The sequence below is a fragment of the Ambystoma mexicanum genome, chromosome 3q (assembly GCF_040938575.1).
Source record: "Ambystoma mexicanum isolate Mex_15411 chromosome 3q, UKY_AmexF1_1, whole genome shotgun sequence".
In the NCBI taxonomy this organism is placed as follows: domain Eukaryota; kingdom Metazoa; phylum Chordata; class Amphibia; order Caudata; family Ambystomatidae; genus Ambystoma; species Ambystoma mexicanum.
This window is the reverse complement of record NC_090926.1, coordinates 1,035,016,479-1,035,034,716: the sequence shown is the minus strand read 5'-3', so window position 1 is coordinate 1,035,034,716 and position 18,238 is coordinate 1,035,016,479. Positions and strand designations below refer to the sequence as shown.

Genomic DNA, 18,238 nt, shown 5'->3' with positions numbered 1-18,238 from the left:
ATCTACGCCCTTACGGAACCTTCATCTACGACAATACTTAGACCAGCACCTTGCTAATGGCTTCATTCGCCCATCCAAGTCCCCTGCATCTTCATCTTTGTTCTTCGTGCCCAAAAAGGAAGGTGGCCTCAGAACGTGCATAGACTACCGCGCATAGAACCAGATAACTGTTAAGAACCGATACCCATTGCCTCTGATCCCTGAACTACTAGACCAAGTGAAGGACGCTTGCATATACACTAAGTTAGATCTCCGGGGGGCATACCATCTGGTACGTGTAAAAGAGGGTGACGAATGGAAGACTGCTTTTCGTACTAAGTATGGGTTATTCGAATACCAGGTGATGCCTTTCGGGTTGTGCAATGCACCAGCAGCCTTCCAATACTTCATGAACGATGTCCTTCGTGAACTCATTGACGTTTGTGTTGTCGTATATATCGATGATATTCTAGTATACTCCTGTTCAGAATCTGACCATGTGAAGCACGTCCGAGCAGTCCTTGAGAAATTGCGCCAGCACAAACTATATGCAAAACTGGAAAAATGCATTTTTCATGCCACAGAAGTTGAATTCCTTGGGTTTATCCTGACCCCTAGAGGAGTCCGAATGGACTCACGAAAGGTGGACACAATCCTTAAGTGGCCATCACCAAGTTCAGTTACAGGAGTATAAAGCATGCTCGGCTTTGCCAATTTCTACCTCAGATTCATCCTGGATTTTTCACATGTTGTACATCCCATCACAGCACTCTTGCGAAAAAATAAACGCTTTATGTGGACTGAAGAAGCTGAAAATGCCTTCCAAGAGCTGAAAGTGAAATTCACGTCTGCACCTGTATTAAAGCACCCGCGCCCTGAACTTCCATACATAGTGGAAACTGATGCATCCAGTCTAGCCCTGGGAGCTGTCCTGTCTCAAAAGGACCCTGAAACTGGCCAGCTTCACCCAGTAGCATTTTGGTCCAGAAAGTTCTCGGCCCCCGAGTTAAACTATGCGGTTACCGACAAGGAGTTATTACCCATTAAATCCGCCTTCAAGGCTTGGCGGCACTATCTTCTCGGTGCCAGGCATACCATTACTGTGATCACTGATCACCGGAATTTACAGTATTTAAAGACAGCCAAGGCCCAATCGTCACGCCAACTCCGATGGGCATTGTTCTTTGCTGAGTTCGATTTCGTGATAACCTATCGACCAGGTTGTAAGAATGGTAAAGCAGATGCCTTATCCCGAATAGGGATGGGAGAGGCAGAAGTGAACCCAGAACCAGTACCTATAATTTCTGAACAAAGGATTCTTGGCATGACTACGCTACAGACACTAGAGGACATTCAGGTAAAGATCCAGCAACTCTATGATCCTACAGCCCTGCAGGACTGGGTAAAGAAAGGCCCAGACTACTCTGTCACCAATGACCTGCCTGATTACCAAGGGCGGCTATTTCTGCCACATAAGGAACTACAAGAGCTAGTCATTTCCCGTTATCATGATACCTTAATGGAGGGGCATTCAGGTATTGCAAAAACTGAAGCTAAGATTAAGAGACAATTCTAGTGGCCCACATGGCGAAAGGATATTAAATTATTTGTGATGTCTTGTGGCATTTGCGCCCAAAACAAAAGTCCAAAGAAAAAACCAGCTGGACTCTTACAACCTTTAGACATTCCGCCTACACCATGGCACACCTTATCGTTAGACTTTATTACTGATCTACCCCCATGCAATGGATTTAACACCATTCTAGTTATTGTGGATCTTTTTTCCAAGATGGCCCACTTTATTCCTTTAAATGGATTACCTTCAGCTTCAATCCTGGCCAAGGAGTTCCTCGAAAACATTGTTCGCATACACAGATTTCCGTCCGTATTGGTCTCTGACCGCGGCAGTCAATTCATTTCACATTTTTGGAAAAAATGTTGTCAATTGGCGCAAATCGATGTGAGGTTATCGACCAGTCACCACCCCCAAACTGATGGTCAAACGGAGAGGTCCAACCAGCCTCTCGAACAATACCTGCGTTGTATGTTACATCAGACTGAGAGTAATTTGAAAGACATTCTTTGGATCGCTGAATATGCATACAATAATTCAGCACATTCTGGAACTGGACAAAGCCCCTTTTATACCTTATATGGGCACCATCCTCGAGCCTCAGACCTTGACTCACCCCAACACTTAGAAATGCCCACAGTGGACCATCTGCACACTACGATTACACAAGCCTTTAAGGAAGCAACTGCACATTTAAAAAAGGCAAAAGAAAAATACAAGAAAGATGCTGATGGCATAGAAGTGATACTCCACAATACCAGATAGGGTACCAAGTATGGTTAGCCACAAAACATATACCTCTAAAGGGAACACAGACCTTTTACCCCAGATATTTGGGAACTTACTCTATTAAGACCATTATCAACCCGGTGGCCGTTAAATTGGACTTACCTGCTAATATGCAAATTCACCTCGTCTTTCATGTGTCACTTTTGAAGCCAGTGCAACCAGGGACAAGGCTAACCAAGCCACCAGACCCCATCCTTGTAGACGGGGAACCCGAATTTGAAGTTAAGAACATCCTGGACTCCAAGCTGATAAAGTCAAAACTTTTTTATTTAATCGACTGGAAAGGTTATGGACCACAGGAAAGGTCATGGGAACCTAGTGACCACGTTCATGCATCCCGATTGGTGAACAAATTCCACTGAAATTTCCCAGACAAACCGAAACCACAGGGAAGAACGACTTTAGGAGGGGCCTTGGGGGGAGTGCTGCCATGATGCCTACCCCCGGGGACCCAGACCAAGTCCAGCAACCCCAGAAGCAGGCATCAAGATATTCTAAGCAAGCCCAACAACCCCTGCTAGGGGCTATTTGGGTGCAGTCCTGGCGCCTATTGCTCATAGATTAAAACGTACCTGATGCAGACCATGCTGCAAACTCACCTGATGCAGACCAAGCTGCAAGAACTCCAAGCCAAAAGAGGCTTGGAAGGGACGACTTTACCTAGGGACTATTTTCTTTACTCGGGTGGGGCTGAGGAGGAATACTTACCTGGGACTACTTCAGATGCTATTTAAACCACGCACAAAGAGCAGCACACGCTTCGCGTTATTCTGCATCCAGCAGCGTAACGCTCACCGTGCCTGCAAGTCTGCATCCAGTCTTCTGCCACGCCCGCCTCGAGTCTGGAGCTCCTAGAAAAAGGGAGAAAGAAGGAGAAAAGGTTAAAACAAGAGCAATACCTTTGATCCTTACCTGAATTCCCGATCCATCGCGCCTTTGAGCTGGAAGAAAGAAGTTATTTTATGCGCGACACCTCGCCTGCTGCAGCACCGCGCTGAACTCACTGGCCTTCACAGCATCTTCACATTCCACCGCATCCTTCTGCATGTTCCAGCCACACTCCGGCACCTAAAGGGGAAGACAAGAACAGCAAGGAGAAACAAGGGAATACACAAAGGCAATATTAGTTACCCCCGATAGACTTACCTGATTTTACCACCGGGGGTACTATTCCTCTTCACGGGTTGGCGCAGCTTCCACTGCATCCTCGCTGACCCCGGCCCCTAACGGGAAACAAAAGGACAGCAAGGTGAAACAAAGGGACAAACAAGGGGAAATCTCCTCACCACAACAGACTTACCTGATTTTACCTCCGGAGGCATCATTCCCCGAGACTTCATACTTTCTCTCAGCGCCTGAATAAGGGAGAAAGCAACAGGTTACATATTGACATTATTTTATCGAACTGTGTTGGATAATACAAATCCTTACCTGAATATTACCGGTTGCTACGAGGAACTCTTCGCTAGGGTCAAGCTGCAACCTGCAAGGACTCGGACAAGAGTGAAAGTCAGATATTTGAACTCTTACGAACTACATACTTTTGGTGTCTTGCCAGGAATCTCAGAGTCAATATTGTTCTGGAACTCACCAATTCCTTCGAGCCAGTGAAGTAACTGGTTATCTACGCACCCCTGCGCTCAATGCAGGATGGAGAGCTCATCTTTCCAAACCATCAGGTGAGACTATAAGAGGGGACATCAAAGGTGATCAGTAGGGAGAACAGCGGGAGTGGGGGGGATTTAACGCTCAAATCCACGGGTGGTTAATTCCCTTTCTCCATTTGCAGAAGAATATTCCTACGGGCCAAGCAAACGAAGCTAGGTGGGCCAGTCCAGTCTGTCATCTCGGCACTATGCGTCACATTGGTGGAGACCGCAGCTGTCCAGTTCAGACCGACGCCCCTGTGGGAGCCAGGTGAGCGTAACAGTAAGCCAGGCTCCACCCATAGGCAGAATAGCTGGGGCAATGCCTTTCCATAGCAGGTAATCTACTAACGAACAGTTCTTGAGTGATGAAGTTCTTGTTTCCAGATGTAGCACTGATGAAGGGAAAGGGCGCTTCAGGTTCAAGGATGATGAAAACAGATGTTCTTAATCCCAGATTTGAATCCCACTATTTCCTCTGTACTAAGTGTAGGTTTTCAACCTCGATGTTCTACAGACTCTGTAGAGAGGCAGATGTACATGTCATCTATGGAGCCCATCCCCTCACCTCCATCATATTGGGTGAACAGCAAGAGAACACTGTGCATGGCACCTGGTGTCATCCCAATACCACATCGAAGATCCGAGAGACGTTATGCACTGAGACAACCTTACTGAATGTATACCCAAAGTGATGTGGTAGACATGATCCTGCGGATACCACTGGACATAGAAGAACTATAAGTAAAGTCTGACAGGTGTGAAGTGAAGTCATGAAGAAGAGAAGATACGTGGGCGCACTAAACCTGATGTATGAAAATCTAGTGATTGAAGAAGTGACTAAAGGGACAAAGTAAACATACATGCTAATATGAAGAAAACCATATACACGTAGAAGATAAGTAACAAGAGATGCAGTAGATGTATAAATGCAGAAACGTAAGGTATATATGGCAATCTAGAAGCTTGCTAAAGTAAGAAACAGAACGCGAGTAAAGCAGCCATGTTGAGAAAATGGACATCGGCATTGCATTGTATAATAGTAAGCGAGAAGCCTCGAGAAGGGAAACCAAGGCTGCATAGGTGACAGGCGATGGAATACAGATTTGTGCAAGAACGAAGGATATTTGCTTGGTTCAGAATCATGGATGCCGCAGCAAGAAGCAACTGCAAGGCACGAAAGGAGGTGAAGAGGATAAGCTGCATACGCAGGACATATTTCTCTTAGATTAAGTAAATGAGTGAATAATTGTGAGTGCCAAGTATTGAACAATCAAAGATGCTGAAAGCACATGCAAGACGGAGCAACCATGTCTCCAGAGCACCCAATATAATTGAATCAAATACCTCTAAATAAAAGAACATAATTGACAAAATCATGGTCTCCTTACACGTGGTGCAAAACCAGAAGACAAGGCCTATTCATAAAGCTCCAGACGAAGATATCAATGTACCTTCATTCCCTTTAAAGCTCCAAGGAAGAGAACAGTCAGTAAGGTCAACTACAGATAGGAAGCTTTGGCTTAGGGCCTAACTGATGAGATATGGTAGGCTAATTAGCTAAGGAGGGCAGATGTCTGATGTTCCCTTGCACCTGGGTTTCATTGCTTACGTGCTGCTAACGGGTCGAATGTCCAAGGTTGGAAGAGAGTGCCAACCAGTCATGGGGCCTGTGTGATTTTGGACCATACATTTTTGCATTAAGTTTATCCACTGCTGGTATTATGTTATTATCAGTATTTTACATAGTTAGAAGCTGTCTAAAGTGTGCTTTCCAGATAAGGGGCCGCCAATGATGATACTAATACTCATATATACATCTGCCCGATAGGTTTTGTTTATCACGTAGAATGACATCATGGCTGATATATGTTGAGGTATAAATCCATTTGTGTAATTAAAATGCCTTGAGAGTGTGTGAGCTACAATCTGTTTGTTCACCAGGTTTCCCTAATTTATTGAACAGATAATAAAGTAGTATTTTGCCATATTCTTTGAGCCTGTCCATTCATATAACTCAGAGATCATTTGCTTGGTAATCCCATTCGGCAATTGGAATGTTCCAGGTGTTACTGCACATTGTGGTAGCAGAGGATGGTGTGGATCCAAACTCTCAGGTTCTTGACATCTTCCACCATTAGCCAGAAGATTGCAGAGTTTCCTGTGGAGAACAGAGAAATCACGTGTGTAAAACGAGACGGTCGGCAGGTGCCTCTTTGAAGAAATTCCTGTCCGGTCCCCATGGTTACCCCACAGACTGAATGCAAAGTGGTCGATTGGGTAATAGTCGATACGAAAGGGTTCGAAAGTTTCTTTACTTTTGAAAAAGTAAAGAAAGACGATTGTATAAATAGTTGAGCACATTTGGTTTGGATTATGAATATGTTAGTGTAATTGTGATAAAGATAGGTTGTAAACTGAAAATATAGAACAATAGTATTAATTTGGCTGGTTATCAGAGTCTAAAAACAAGAGATTGGCACCAATCATAGTAGAATAACAGTTGGGAAAACATATAGCAAGATAACACTTTAGATGGTCAATAATACAATAGTCAGGATCTGTTACGCTCACCTGGTTTCCACAGGGGCGCCGAACGGAGCTGGACTATCCGGCGATGAGTGGTGTCTTGTGCTCCCCTCTGACTACGTCACGAAAGCAGGCTTGCCTACAATGTTAAATCACATGCTACCCAACCATATGGACGAGAGCAACTCCCGCCTCCCGTGGCGTCCTCTTGCATGCCCCAACTGCTATAGCTCACCTTTGATTTATGAATAGCGAGCTCTCCATCCTGAGACTGTTTGCAGGGTACGTATTACTTCAAGGATCTAGTTACTTCACTGATCCTACCAAGTTCCAGACAACTGTGACTCAATGGTAAGTCTTATTCCAATGGTATGGATTGCTTAAGAGTTCCAGTTGTTAAAGTCCACTCCTGTGCCCCCTTCCTTACAGGTTTCCACTTTGTGCTTAAGATGGAGAGAGGTCCTGTGATAGCTGGCTTCCAGGTAACATTTGCGCCAGCGCTATGCGAACGTCTTTCCACACGGTATAGTTCTCTGCACAACTAACCTGTTGCTCTTTATATTCCCAGGGGCGGAACCTCCTGGACAGACGTTGAGTGATGAAGTATTGTGAGTCCGTGAGGATTGCTGCCTTCAGGGCGGCGTTGCGCAAAATTATAGGTCTGAATGAGGCCTTCCCCTCTGCACCGCTAACCTGATGTCTTTCTTTGTGTTTTACAGATGCAGCCGCTCCGGAGCGGTGATCGGATGATGGAGCAGTGATCATGTGATGATGCTCCGTTGTATCACTGGTAAGTATTAGCGTTGCGCTGAACTGCGATGAAGATTGCGTGGGCTGCGCAGCTAATCAGGTGTCCTTTCCTTTTCAGCTCAGAAGAAGCGGCGACTCCAAAAAACGGCCGTGAAGCAGAGTCAGGTAAGCATCTTGGTCAGTTCTCTAGCCTCTCTCTTTCCTTGCAGGTAGCTTGAGATAACTGGATGGGCGTGGCCGATGGCTGGCCTGGGGCTGCAGACACGGTGAGCGTTACGCTGCAGGAGTGCAGAATAACACGAAGCGTGTTCTGTACCAAGGGTGAGGCTTATATAGTCTTCTGAAAGTAGTCCCCAAGTAAAGTAGTCCCAGCAACCACACCCAAGCAAATATTCCCAAGGCAAGTAATCCCTTCAACCTGCTTCAGATTGGTTTACATATGCTTTATTTGGTTTGAAACGTCCCATGTTGGTGATGGCAGTATGAGCCTGGCGCCAATGGTGCCAGGACCGAGTCCAGGAAGCTCCTACGAGATCCTTTGGGGTCTTTAAGGCCCCCATGGAACCCAACGCCTTGGGCTGTTTGGTCTGTACCTGATGTTTGGGGGTATGGACCATGACAGCACTCCCCCCCAAGGCCCCTCCCAAGGTGGTTTGTCCCACTGGTCCTGGTTTGGTCGGATAGTTCAGATGGAAACTGTTCACCAGGCGTGGTGCATGAACAAAGTCACTTGGCTCCCATGACCTTTCTTGAGGACCATAGCCTTTCCAGTCAACTAGATAAAAAAGTTTTGATTTGACCCACTTCGAATCTATAATGTCTTTGACCTCGAATTCTGATTCCCCATCTACCCAAATGGGTCTTGGCGGTTTTGTTATCCGAGTTCCTGGTTGTACTGGCTTCAGCAGGGAAACGTGGAATATGGGATGTACTCGCATGTTTGGAGGTAGCTCCAGTTTTGCTGCCATAGGGTTGATGATGGCCTTGATGGTGTATGGTCCCAAAAACCTGGGATTAAATGTGTGGGTTCCTTTTAGTGGTATATGTCTTGAGGCTAACCAAGCCTCATCTCCAATTTGGTATTTTGGAGCTTCGCTCCTATGTTGATCTGCACATTTCTTGTGTCTCTCTTTAGCTTGTTTCAAATGTTCTGTTGCTCTTTTGAAGGCTTGGGTAATGGTTGTGTGCAGACTGCTTACGGCAGGCATTTCCAAATGTTGTGGTGGGTCAAGTTCTGATGTTTGTGGATGCATTCCATATATTGTATAGAATGGAGTTTGCCCCGTGCTGGAATGCAAAGAGTTATTGTAGGCATACTCGGTTATCCATAAAATGTCCTTCCAATTGCTTTCAGTTTGATGCAACATGCATCTTAGGTATTGTTCCAGAGTCTGGTTGGTTCTTTCGGTTTAACCATCTGTTTGGGGATGGTGACTGGTCAAAAGTCTTACGTCAATCTGGGCCAACTGACAACATTTTCTCCAAAACTTTGAGATAAACTGACTGGCCCGATCTGAGACTAGGACGGAGGGGAATCCACGTATTCGGACAATTTGTTCTAAGAATTCTTTCACCAAAATTGAAGCGGAGGGCAAACCTTTAAACGGAATGAAATGGGCCATTTTAGAAAACAGGTCCACCACCACCAATATGGTGTTGAAGCCGTTACAGGGAGGTAGATCTGTGATGAAGTCAAGAGACAATGTATGCCAGGGTGTAGGTGCAACATCTAGAGGCTGAAGTAGACCAGGTGGTTTCTTTTTCTGGGCCTTGTTCTGAGCACAAATGCCACATGAAAGCACAAATTGTTTGATATCCTTACGCCATGTCGGCCACCAAAAATATCTCTTGATTTTGGCTTCAGCCTTTGCAATTCCAGGGTGGCCTTCCACCAATGACTCATGTTAATTTGAGATGACCTGTTTTTGAAGTTCCTTACTAGGTAAGAAGAGACCTCCTTGGAAATAAGGTAAATGATTAGCAACTGAATGATGTTTGTTTTTGGTGACCAGTCTTGTAAGACCTTGGAATCGAGGAGATGTGAAATTTCCTTGTGTATGTCATCCAGGGTCAGTGTGGTTGTGATTCCAAGGATTCTCTCCCCTGGAATGATGGGTACTATGTCCAAAGTTGAATATGCTTCTTCCATCCCTATGCGTGACTGCACATCAGCCTTGCCGTTTCAGCAACCAGGTCGGTAAGTAATCACAAAATCGTATTCTGCAAAAAATAATGCCCATCGGAGGTGACGAGAAGACCAATTTTAGGTATTGTACATTTTCGGTGATCTGTAATCACAGTGATGGTGTGTCTGGCCCCTAGGAGATGATGCTGCCAAGCTTTGAATGCTGCCTTGATGGCTAGAAGCTCTTTGTTGGTTACAGCATAGTTCAGTTCTGGTGCTGTGAAATTTTGCGACCAAAACGCCACTGGATGCAGTTGACTGGTCTCCGGGTCCCTCTGAGAAAGAACCGCTCCCATTGCCAAACTGGAAGCATCAGTTTCCACTACAAATGGGAGATCTGGGAGAGGATGTTTTAGGACTGGAGCTGAGGTGAATTTTCTTTTTAAGTCTTGGAAGGCCTTTTCTGCTTCATCCGACCACTGAAAGTGTTTGTTCTTTCGTAATAAGGATGTGATGGGATGCACCAATTGCGAAAAGCCTGGGATGAATCTGCGATAGAAGTTTGCAAATCCAAGCATGCTCTGAACTCCTTTGATTGAAGTTGGAGAGGGCCATTTGAGAATAGTGTCCACTTTCCTAGAGTCCATATGAACACCACATGGAGTTAGAACAAAACCAAGAAACGCGACCTCTGTAACGTGGAAGAAACATTTTTCCAATTTAGCATACAGCTTATGTTGTCAGAGTTTTTCAAGTACGGTGCAGACGCGTTTCACATGATCCTGCTTGGAAGCTGAGTACACCAGGATATCGTCAATATATACGACGACACAAACATAGATTAGCTCTCGAAGGACATCGTTCATAAAATATTGAAATGCTGCTGGGGTGATACAAAGCCCAAAGGGCATCACTTGTTATTCAAAGAGCCCATACTTAGTGCGGAAGGCGGTCTTCCATTCGTCCCCCTTTTTACTCGTACGAGATGGTACCCCCCTCTGAGATCCAACTTAGTGTAAATTTGAGCTTCTTTTACTTGGTCCAGCAGTTCCGAGATTAGAGGCAGGGGGTACCGTTTTTCTATTGTCACCTGGTTTAATGCGCTGTAGTCGATACATGTCCTTAGATCTCCTTCCTACTTAGGGACGAAGAATAAGGGTGAGGCCGCAGGAGATTTAGATGGACGAATGAAGCCATTAGCCAGGTACTGGTCCAAATATTGTTTTAGGTGAAGATTTTCGGGTTCCGTGAGGGTGTAGATTCTACTGCATGGGATCTGAGCTCCGGGTATTAGGTCGATCTGGCAATCATACGGTCTATGGGGTGGTAAGGTGTTGGCTTGGTCCTTCTGAAAAACATCCCGAAAGTCCAGATATTCCTGGGGTAGCTGACTTGCCAGACTTGTAACAGTTGCAATTCCCTTAGCTTCTTCTGGATAGCCGGTGTAAGCACAGTTTGCGAAGGTCAACCTATTCTCCCACCAGTCTATACAAGGATTATGCATTTCTAGCCACGGCATACCCAGAATCACTTAAAATTGCAGGCCTTGATTAAGTCAAACACAATGGTTTCTCGATGTCCGTTTTGGCACAACAGTGTCATCTCCCTCGCTGAGTACGTTACAGGACCAGAAGAGATCTCAGTTCCGTCGACGGTGGTGACCAAATCAGTCGTTGCCTTTGGGCAAAGAGATAGACTCATCCTTGAAGCCAATTCTTGATCCATATAGTTACCTATAGCTCCACTGTCGATGTAAGCTCTGACCGCGTGCATACGAGACGGGTGCTGGTGACTGATGAGGATGTTTGGCAAGGCTAGATGTGAGGTCTGGATACCCTTCTTCTCGCTCGACAAGCTGACCTCTATGCTTGCCGGGCCGCGTAGTTTTCCGACTCAGGTTCGGTGCTGACCTTATCGGCTACCCCGACTGCCTTCTTGGGTGGTTCCACTGGACAGTCTCGGAGGAAATGGCCAGCCGTGCCGCAATATAGGCACAATTGTTGTTGTCTACTCTTATCCCTTTCGGACTTGGATAGTGGTCCTCGCACACCTCCAATTTGCATGGGTTCAGATGTATCTGTAGTCCTGGCGGTGTTATCTTTCGGAATCACAAACACTCGATTCTCAAATCTAGCTTGGTCAGCTTTCCGGTTCTACAGTCTATGATCTAGTTGTACCACTAAGTCAATGTATTCCGCACAATCTTGAGGTGGGTTGACCACTTGAGCCAAGACATCATTCAGTTCGCCACTCAACCCACGATGAAATAACGTGATCCTTTTTTCCTCCGGCCAACTGGTTTCCACCACTAGTCTGTTAAAGGTCGCAATATAAGTTAACAGGTCCTGGTTCCCTTGACGAAGAGACAACAGTTCGTTATCCAAAGCTTGACCTTGGGAGTGCCGGGCAAACAACTTCTCCATATTCTGCTGAAACCCTTGAAAGTCTCAAAGAAGGGGGTCGTCTTGATTCACTAGTGGTATGGACCAATCCGCTGCACTCCCACTGAGGTATGAAAGAACAAAGGCCACCTTTGCTTGATCGTTCGGAAAGGCCCCTGGCCTGCATAGGAAGTGTAGGCGGAACTGGTTCATAAAAACCGCAAACCGTTTATGATCTCCCACAAAGAATTCTGGTGGAGCCAAAGGAATGGCTCCCGGGAGGACCACTTGCACTGGATTACTGGACTGGATTGGGACAGAGGCCCCCATTGTTGGCAACGGTGTGTGGCCAGCCTGAGCTTGGAGTAATTGCCGGGCTAAATCATCAGTGCGCTCTTTTGCCACAATCAGTTCCCTTTGTAAAGCATTAGTCTCTTGTCGAGCCGAATTCACCTCTGCTCTGAGTTCTCCCAAGAGCTGGGCTAATTGGTTGGTCTTCGAGGTTTCCATGGTGCCCAGGTAGAGGTTTGTGTGAGGCTTCGTGTTCTGTTACGCTCACCTGGGTTCCACAGGGGCGCCGAACGGAGCTGGACTATCTGGCGATGAGTGCTCCCCTCTGACTTTGTCACGAAAGCAGGCTTGCCTAGAATGTTAAATCACATGTTACCCAACCATATGGACGAGAGCAACTCCAGCCTCCCGTGGCATCCTCTTGCACCCCCTAACTGCTATATCTCACCTTTTTTTTATGAATAGCGAGCTCTCCGTCCTGCGACTGTTTGCTGGGGTGCGCAGTAGTTCAAGGATCTAGTTACTTCACTGATCCTACCAAGTTCCAGCCAACTGTGACTCAATGGTACATCTTATTCCAATCGTATGGATTGCTTAAGAGTTCAAGTTGTTAAAGTTCACTCCTGTGCCCCCTTCCTTACAGGTTTACACTTCGTGCTTAAGATGGAGAGAGGTTCTGTGATAGCTGGCTTCCAGGTAAGATTTGCGCCAGCTCTATGTGAATGTCTTTACGCACGGTATAGTTCTCTGCACAACTAACCTGTTGCTCTTTATATTCCGCAGGGGCGGAACCTCCTGGACAGAGGTTGAGTGATAAAGTATTGCGAGTCCGTGAGGATTGCTGCCTTCAGGTGAGAGCGGTGTTGCGCAAAAGGCCTTCACCTCTGTAACGCTAACTTGATGTCTTTCTTTGTGTTTTACAGATGCGGCAGCTCCGGAGCGGTGATCGGATCATGAAGCAGCGATCGTGTGATGATGCTCCGTTGGATCGCTGGTAAGTATTAGCGTTGCGCTGAACTGTGATGAAGATTGCGTGGGCTGCGCGGCTAAACAGGTGTCCTTTCCTTTTCAGCTCAGAAGAAGCGGCGACTCCAAAAAACGGCCGCGAAGCAGAGTCAGGTAAGTATCTTGTTCAGTTCTCTATTTTCTCTCTTTCCTTGCAGGTAGCTCGAGATAACTGGCCGGGCGCGGTGATGGCTGGCCTGGAGCTGCAGACACGGTGAGCGTCACGCTTCAGGAGTGCAGAATAACGAGAAGCGTGTTCTGTACCAAGGGTGTGGCTTATATAGTCTTCTGAAAGTAGTCCCCATGTAAAGTAGTCCCAGCAACCACACCCAAGCAAATAGTCCCAAGTCAAGTAATCCCTTCAACCTGCTTCAGATTAGTTTACACGTGCTTTATTTGGTTTGAAACGTGCCATGTTGGTGATGGCAGTATGAGCCTGGCACCAACGGCGCCAGGACCGAGTCCAGGAAGCTCCTGCGAGATCCTTTGAGGTCTTTAAGGCCCCCATGGAACCCAACGCCTTGGGCCGTTTGGTCTGTACCTGATGTTTGGAGGTATGGACCATGACAGGATTGATACAACTGTAACAAAGGAGCACATAGAATACATTGTTTAGGCTTGTTTTAAGAATCTTTTTTGGGAAATGGGCAGCGATTGATGGTGCTTGCCGATCTGATTGTTGTGATATATGTAATTATAGTAATAGCAGAATAAAAGGTCTGGTAAGTATTGACAGTTAAAAACGATGTGTCATCATGGAGGACACTTCTCTTTTAAACCTGTGCAAAACATTACTGAGGTACACACCTAAGATTAGGAAATATCATGCTGAATGTGTAAGAGGCATGGCTGATGAAATGTTTATGCTTTGGCCTCAAGAGGGATCCCTATCAAGAGCAGTATTGCAACACATGACACAATACTTACATGCTGTGTACACAGGGAAGAAGTTACAAAAAATGTTCCTTGTTTTTGAGTCATGGAAAATGTATCAGAGCGAAAGAGAAGACCCACAGAGAAGGAGTGGATGCTTAATCAGCATTGGGGAGGACACAGCGCCATTGTTCCACTTTCCCCTTCTGAAGACAATAGTACAGCCACTGAGAAATGGTATCCATTAATTTTACCAAACAGAAAACAGAGAATAACATTAATAAATAAACATTAAAAATGAAAAGATATCAAATTTATTAAATAAAATATATATGGGGGTAGGGTAAGTGGTAAAAACTGGTGGGGTGGGGGTTGGGGTGGGTTTAAAACCATGGGGAAATAGGGGCATGAGGTAGCACCCCAAAATAAAGAAAATAAAAACTTTATTTTTTCATTATAAAGGTTTGGTTGTTTCATTCTCTGTTTTTTAATACGTTAAAATCACATTCTATCCACTAAAGGAGTTAAAAGCAGTAGCAGGTTATATTAATCGGATATATGCACTCCCATTTTATAATAGTGAATATATTACAGAAGAGAGCAAGATTAAAGAACACAAATATATGTCCAGATTTTGTAAATAGGAGGAGCGTAACAAGAGAAGGAAATCACTGATAGAGAAAGAAAAAGAGACCAAGAGACACAAAGGAGAGAAAGATAAAGCCATTGAAGTGAGAACTGTACAGAATGAGTGGATGGGAGGACAAATATTACTTAGATTAGACGGAAACTGTATCAACGAACTTGAAGAAAGAGAGTAAAAGGAAAGAAAGGAAAAGGAACGAGAAAGGGCATAAAAAGATGAAAAGGAAAAAGAGAGTAAACTAACGGAAGAATGAAGAAGGTATGAAGAGCAGGTGGAAGAGAGAGAGAAAGAAAAGATGGGGAAAAGAAGAAAAATTAAGAAATAGAAACACAGAGATATGTTGCAGAGAAGGCAAGAGGAAGAAGAGAAGAGGGAGATGAGAAGGAGGGAAGAGCAAGAGCAAAAGGAAATTAGAAGGAGCAGGGAACAAAGGGAGGGCAAAATAGAACACATAATTAACAGATGTGTAATACCAGTTGAAGAACGGGAATGATGGGAAGAAGAGAGAAGGATGCAACAGCCCCCTAGGGAGCTGCATGAGATACCTAGGGTACTGACATGGGCTGATGAGCATGAGGCAGATGGCATAGGAAAAAGGATCGGTGAATTATAATGATAGATGAGGAAAAAAGATGGTTATGAGATTAGAGGTAGTATCGAAGGATCTATGAGAGAAACAAGAGCTGCATCGGATGATGCATTGATGAATAAGCATAGAACGCTGTCCCTAAGCAGACTAGATCTTGATGATGAGGAAGAAAACGAGAGAGCGGAAGAAGAGGGCCCATGTGGTTCTTCTATTGATCCAGATGTAGGATAAGGGGTAAAGTGGTCAGATTTAGAAGAACCAGAAGCAAAAACATCAGAACCTATATCATATCCTGAATGACCACAAGGATGGTTGCATAGTGTAGGGGAAATGTACCGCCTTATGTAAGTAGACTGAAGTCATTGCCAGGACAAAGCCGAGTGGACAAAACTAGCCCCACCTGGAAGACAAAAAGCATAGGTATATACGATTGTAGAACAGGGTTCACATATTTTCCGTTATTAGAGAAAGGGGAGGACGACCACAATATATACTGTGGCTGCAGATTGATAAATATAATTTAAAATGCAAGTTGCCTAGTTTGACTGCAGTAGCGGTTATGTGGATTTATGAGTTAGGAAGAATGACAGCGGGATGGACATTAGCAGTGGGTAATGTAAAAGGCCTACTGGCAGCTATCTTAGGGGAGAGAGCTGACAACATTTGGAGACGAGCGGGATATGCAAGTGTGACAGCACAAAACACAAGACACAATGGAGCGCCATTTGATAGTAGAGCAGACGCATGGATGGCACTTAGAATACAATATCCTGATACGTCAGACATGGGTGCGATTATGAAATGGAAAAGGGGTGAGAACTAAGATCCTGTTGCTTATATTCAGGAGATTGATTCAAGAACGTTGTCGTCATGAAACGAGAGAACCGTGGGATAAAACAGTAGCATTATTTTATCATATTTCATGTCAGGAACTGCCAGAGCCAGTGCAAAGACAGATGAAAATACAGGTAGGGATGAAAGCAAAGTCATGGCCAGAAATATAGTTGACTCTTGTCAATTGTTACAAGAGAAGAATAAGAAAAAAAGATGAGAATAGAAAACTTGAGGAAGCAAAGTTAGTTCAGAAAAAAATATCAAAATTTGTCATAGACGAGCAGTGAAGCAGTGGTTATACGAGAATTACAGCCTACACACCCAATCAATGTAGGGTACCTTGTCGATCAGGGTGGGTATTATTTTTGGCCATGTGGTAGAAGGAATTGACCTAGAGGTGGCAGATTTCAAAACTCCCAAGGGGAAGGAGGATTTAATGGAGGACAGCCACAAGAGTGTTGGAATTGTGAGAATTGAACATATGGCCCACACATGGAGAAGTAGAGAGGGCATTCAGCAGAACTGGCAAGTTCCAAGAGGAGGAGGAAGGCCTATTTTCCACTGCATAGTACAGAACCACCTGAGTATTATGCCTAAGATCAAACGCAGTAGCAGTCACGTGCGTCACAAATACAGCACATGCATCAGATTCTGCTGCAATCACAGTCGCCACAAGGGCAATCACAGCAGGCGCCTATGCAAACACAAGTACAGAGTCTGCTGTACAATCTGACACAACAGGTGACAATACCACAATCGAATGTGAATAAACAAGCCCCACACAAACCTACACCCAGGATAGGGAGTGTGTCAGCAGTGGGAGGAAATCCTTTTATGGGTACATGGATACATTTATATCCACAATAGGAAAGCCCACAGAGTTACCTGATGTTTTCAGTACTATCAGTGACACCAGACCGCCAAGAGGAACCTAGGGTCAGGGTAACAGGAGGAGGCAAGACATTTTTGTATCTAGTGGACATGGGAGCGTGTCCTGTGTTCGGGAGGGAATGTTTACAATGTCTGGCATTGTTTTGAATGCATGGGGATTCGCTGGGGATATGACTTTGGTTCCTTTTACTGATGAATTAACAATTTCAATAGGAGAACATGACATGTCTATGCTATTATTGTATTCCCGACAGACACCAATTAACATACTAGGACGTGACATGATGATAAACCTTAACATGACAATAACATTTACTGACAAGGGCATAATATGTTCCACTCCAGGGATACATTACATAAATATAAGAGAATGTATACTGTTAATAGAATACAGGTACAGAGAACCCCAAAAAATTCACTCCCACTGGGGGAGATCTATCTCTACTGTCTGAGGTAGACAGACTATATGTAACATACGTATGCAAGAAGAAGGGATAGGAACAAACAATTTTGAAACCTTATAGTGACTAACTCGTCTTCCTTTCTACTGTTCAGTCCTGAAAAAAGTACCCAGTAGTCAGTACCTAAAATCTCATATTCAATTTTATTGCATTTATTATCCTAATTCAACATTCCATTGAACGCACAGGGTTGTGCCATTGTTTCGGGGGTGAGTTCTATTTTGGAACCCTTCTCCAATATTGCTGATTAGTATTTGAGACCTTTTGTACAACAGATGATGAGCTACTTTAGAGATACCACGGATGCCATCAACAAGATTGAAGGGCTAGATTACACCCCAGGTTACGCATTTACTGATGTGTCTGGACATCCAGTCTCTATATACCATGATCCCCCAGAAAGCCACACTAGAGGTGACTGAAGAGGTATTAATGGGTCGTAATGATGATCATCCTGTGAGTAAAGGCTTTATCTTGAGGTGTACTGAGTTTGCCCTTACCAGAAATGTGTTCCAATTTTAGGGCCGTTTTTATCAACAAGTGGAATAAACTGCTATGTGCACAGGGAGGGCTCCTAATTTGGCCAATCTATATGTTGAAATGTTCGAAAAATTAGAAGTATATGGTGACAATAATCCCCACAAATCTCACCTTAAACAATGGCTAAGATATATACATGATATATCTATTGTCTGGGAAGGGTCAAGAGAGGAAGCAGAGAGTTCTTTTGTGTGGCTCAATCAACAGAATGCTTTTCTGAAATTCACCAAAGAAACAAGTGATCTTGAAATAAATGCCCTGGACATAAGCATTTTCCAACAGGGAGGACTTTTGTGGATCAAGCCTTACAGCAAGGCGACAAATAGAAATGCTCTG

General features: G+C 44.8%; 2 protein-coding genes across 5 annotated transcripts in view; one reads left to right on the top strand and one right to left on the bottom strand.

Annotated features, from left to right (window-relative positions):
* LOC138448037 (streptococcal hemagglutinin-like) overlaps window positions 1-7,277 on the top strand; it is a 140,704-nt gene extending 133,427 nt beyond the window's left edge. The window contains exon 5 of the mRNA XM_069604576.1: window positions 7,236-7,277. Coding sequence (XP_069460677.1) covers window positions 7,236-7,277 — 42 coding nt within the window. The remainder of the gene's footprint in view (window positions 1-7,235) is intronic.
* RBFOX3 (RNA binding fox-1 homolog 3) overlaps window positions 1-18,238 on the bottom strand; it is a 3,087,537-nt gene that overhangs the window by 938,263 nt on the left and 2,131,036 nt on the right. The gene's annotated exons all lie outside the window — the stretch shown is intronic.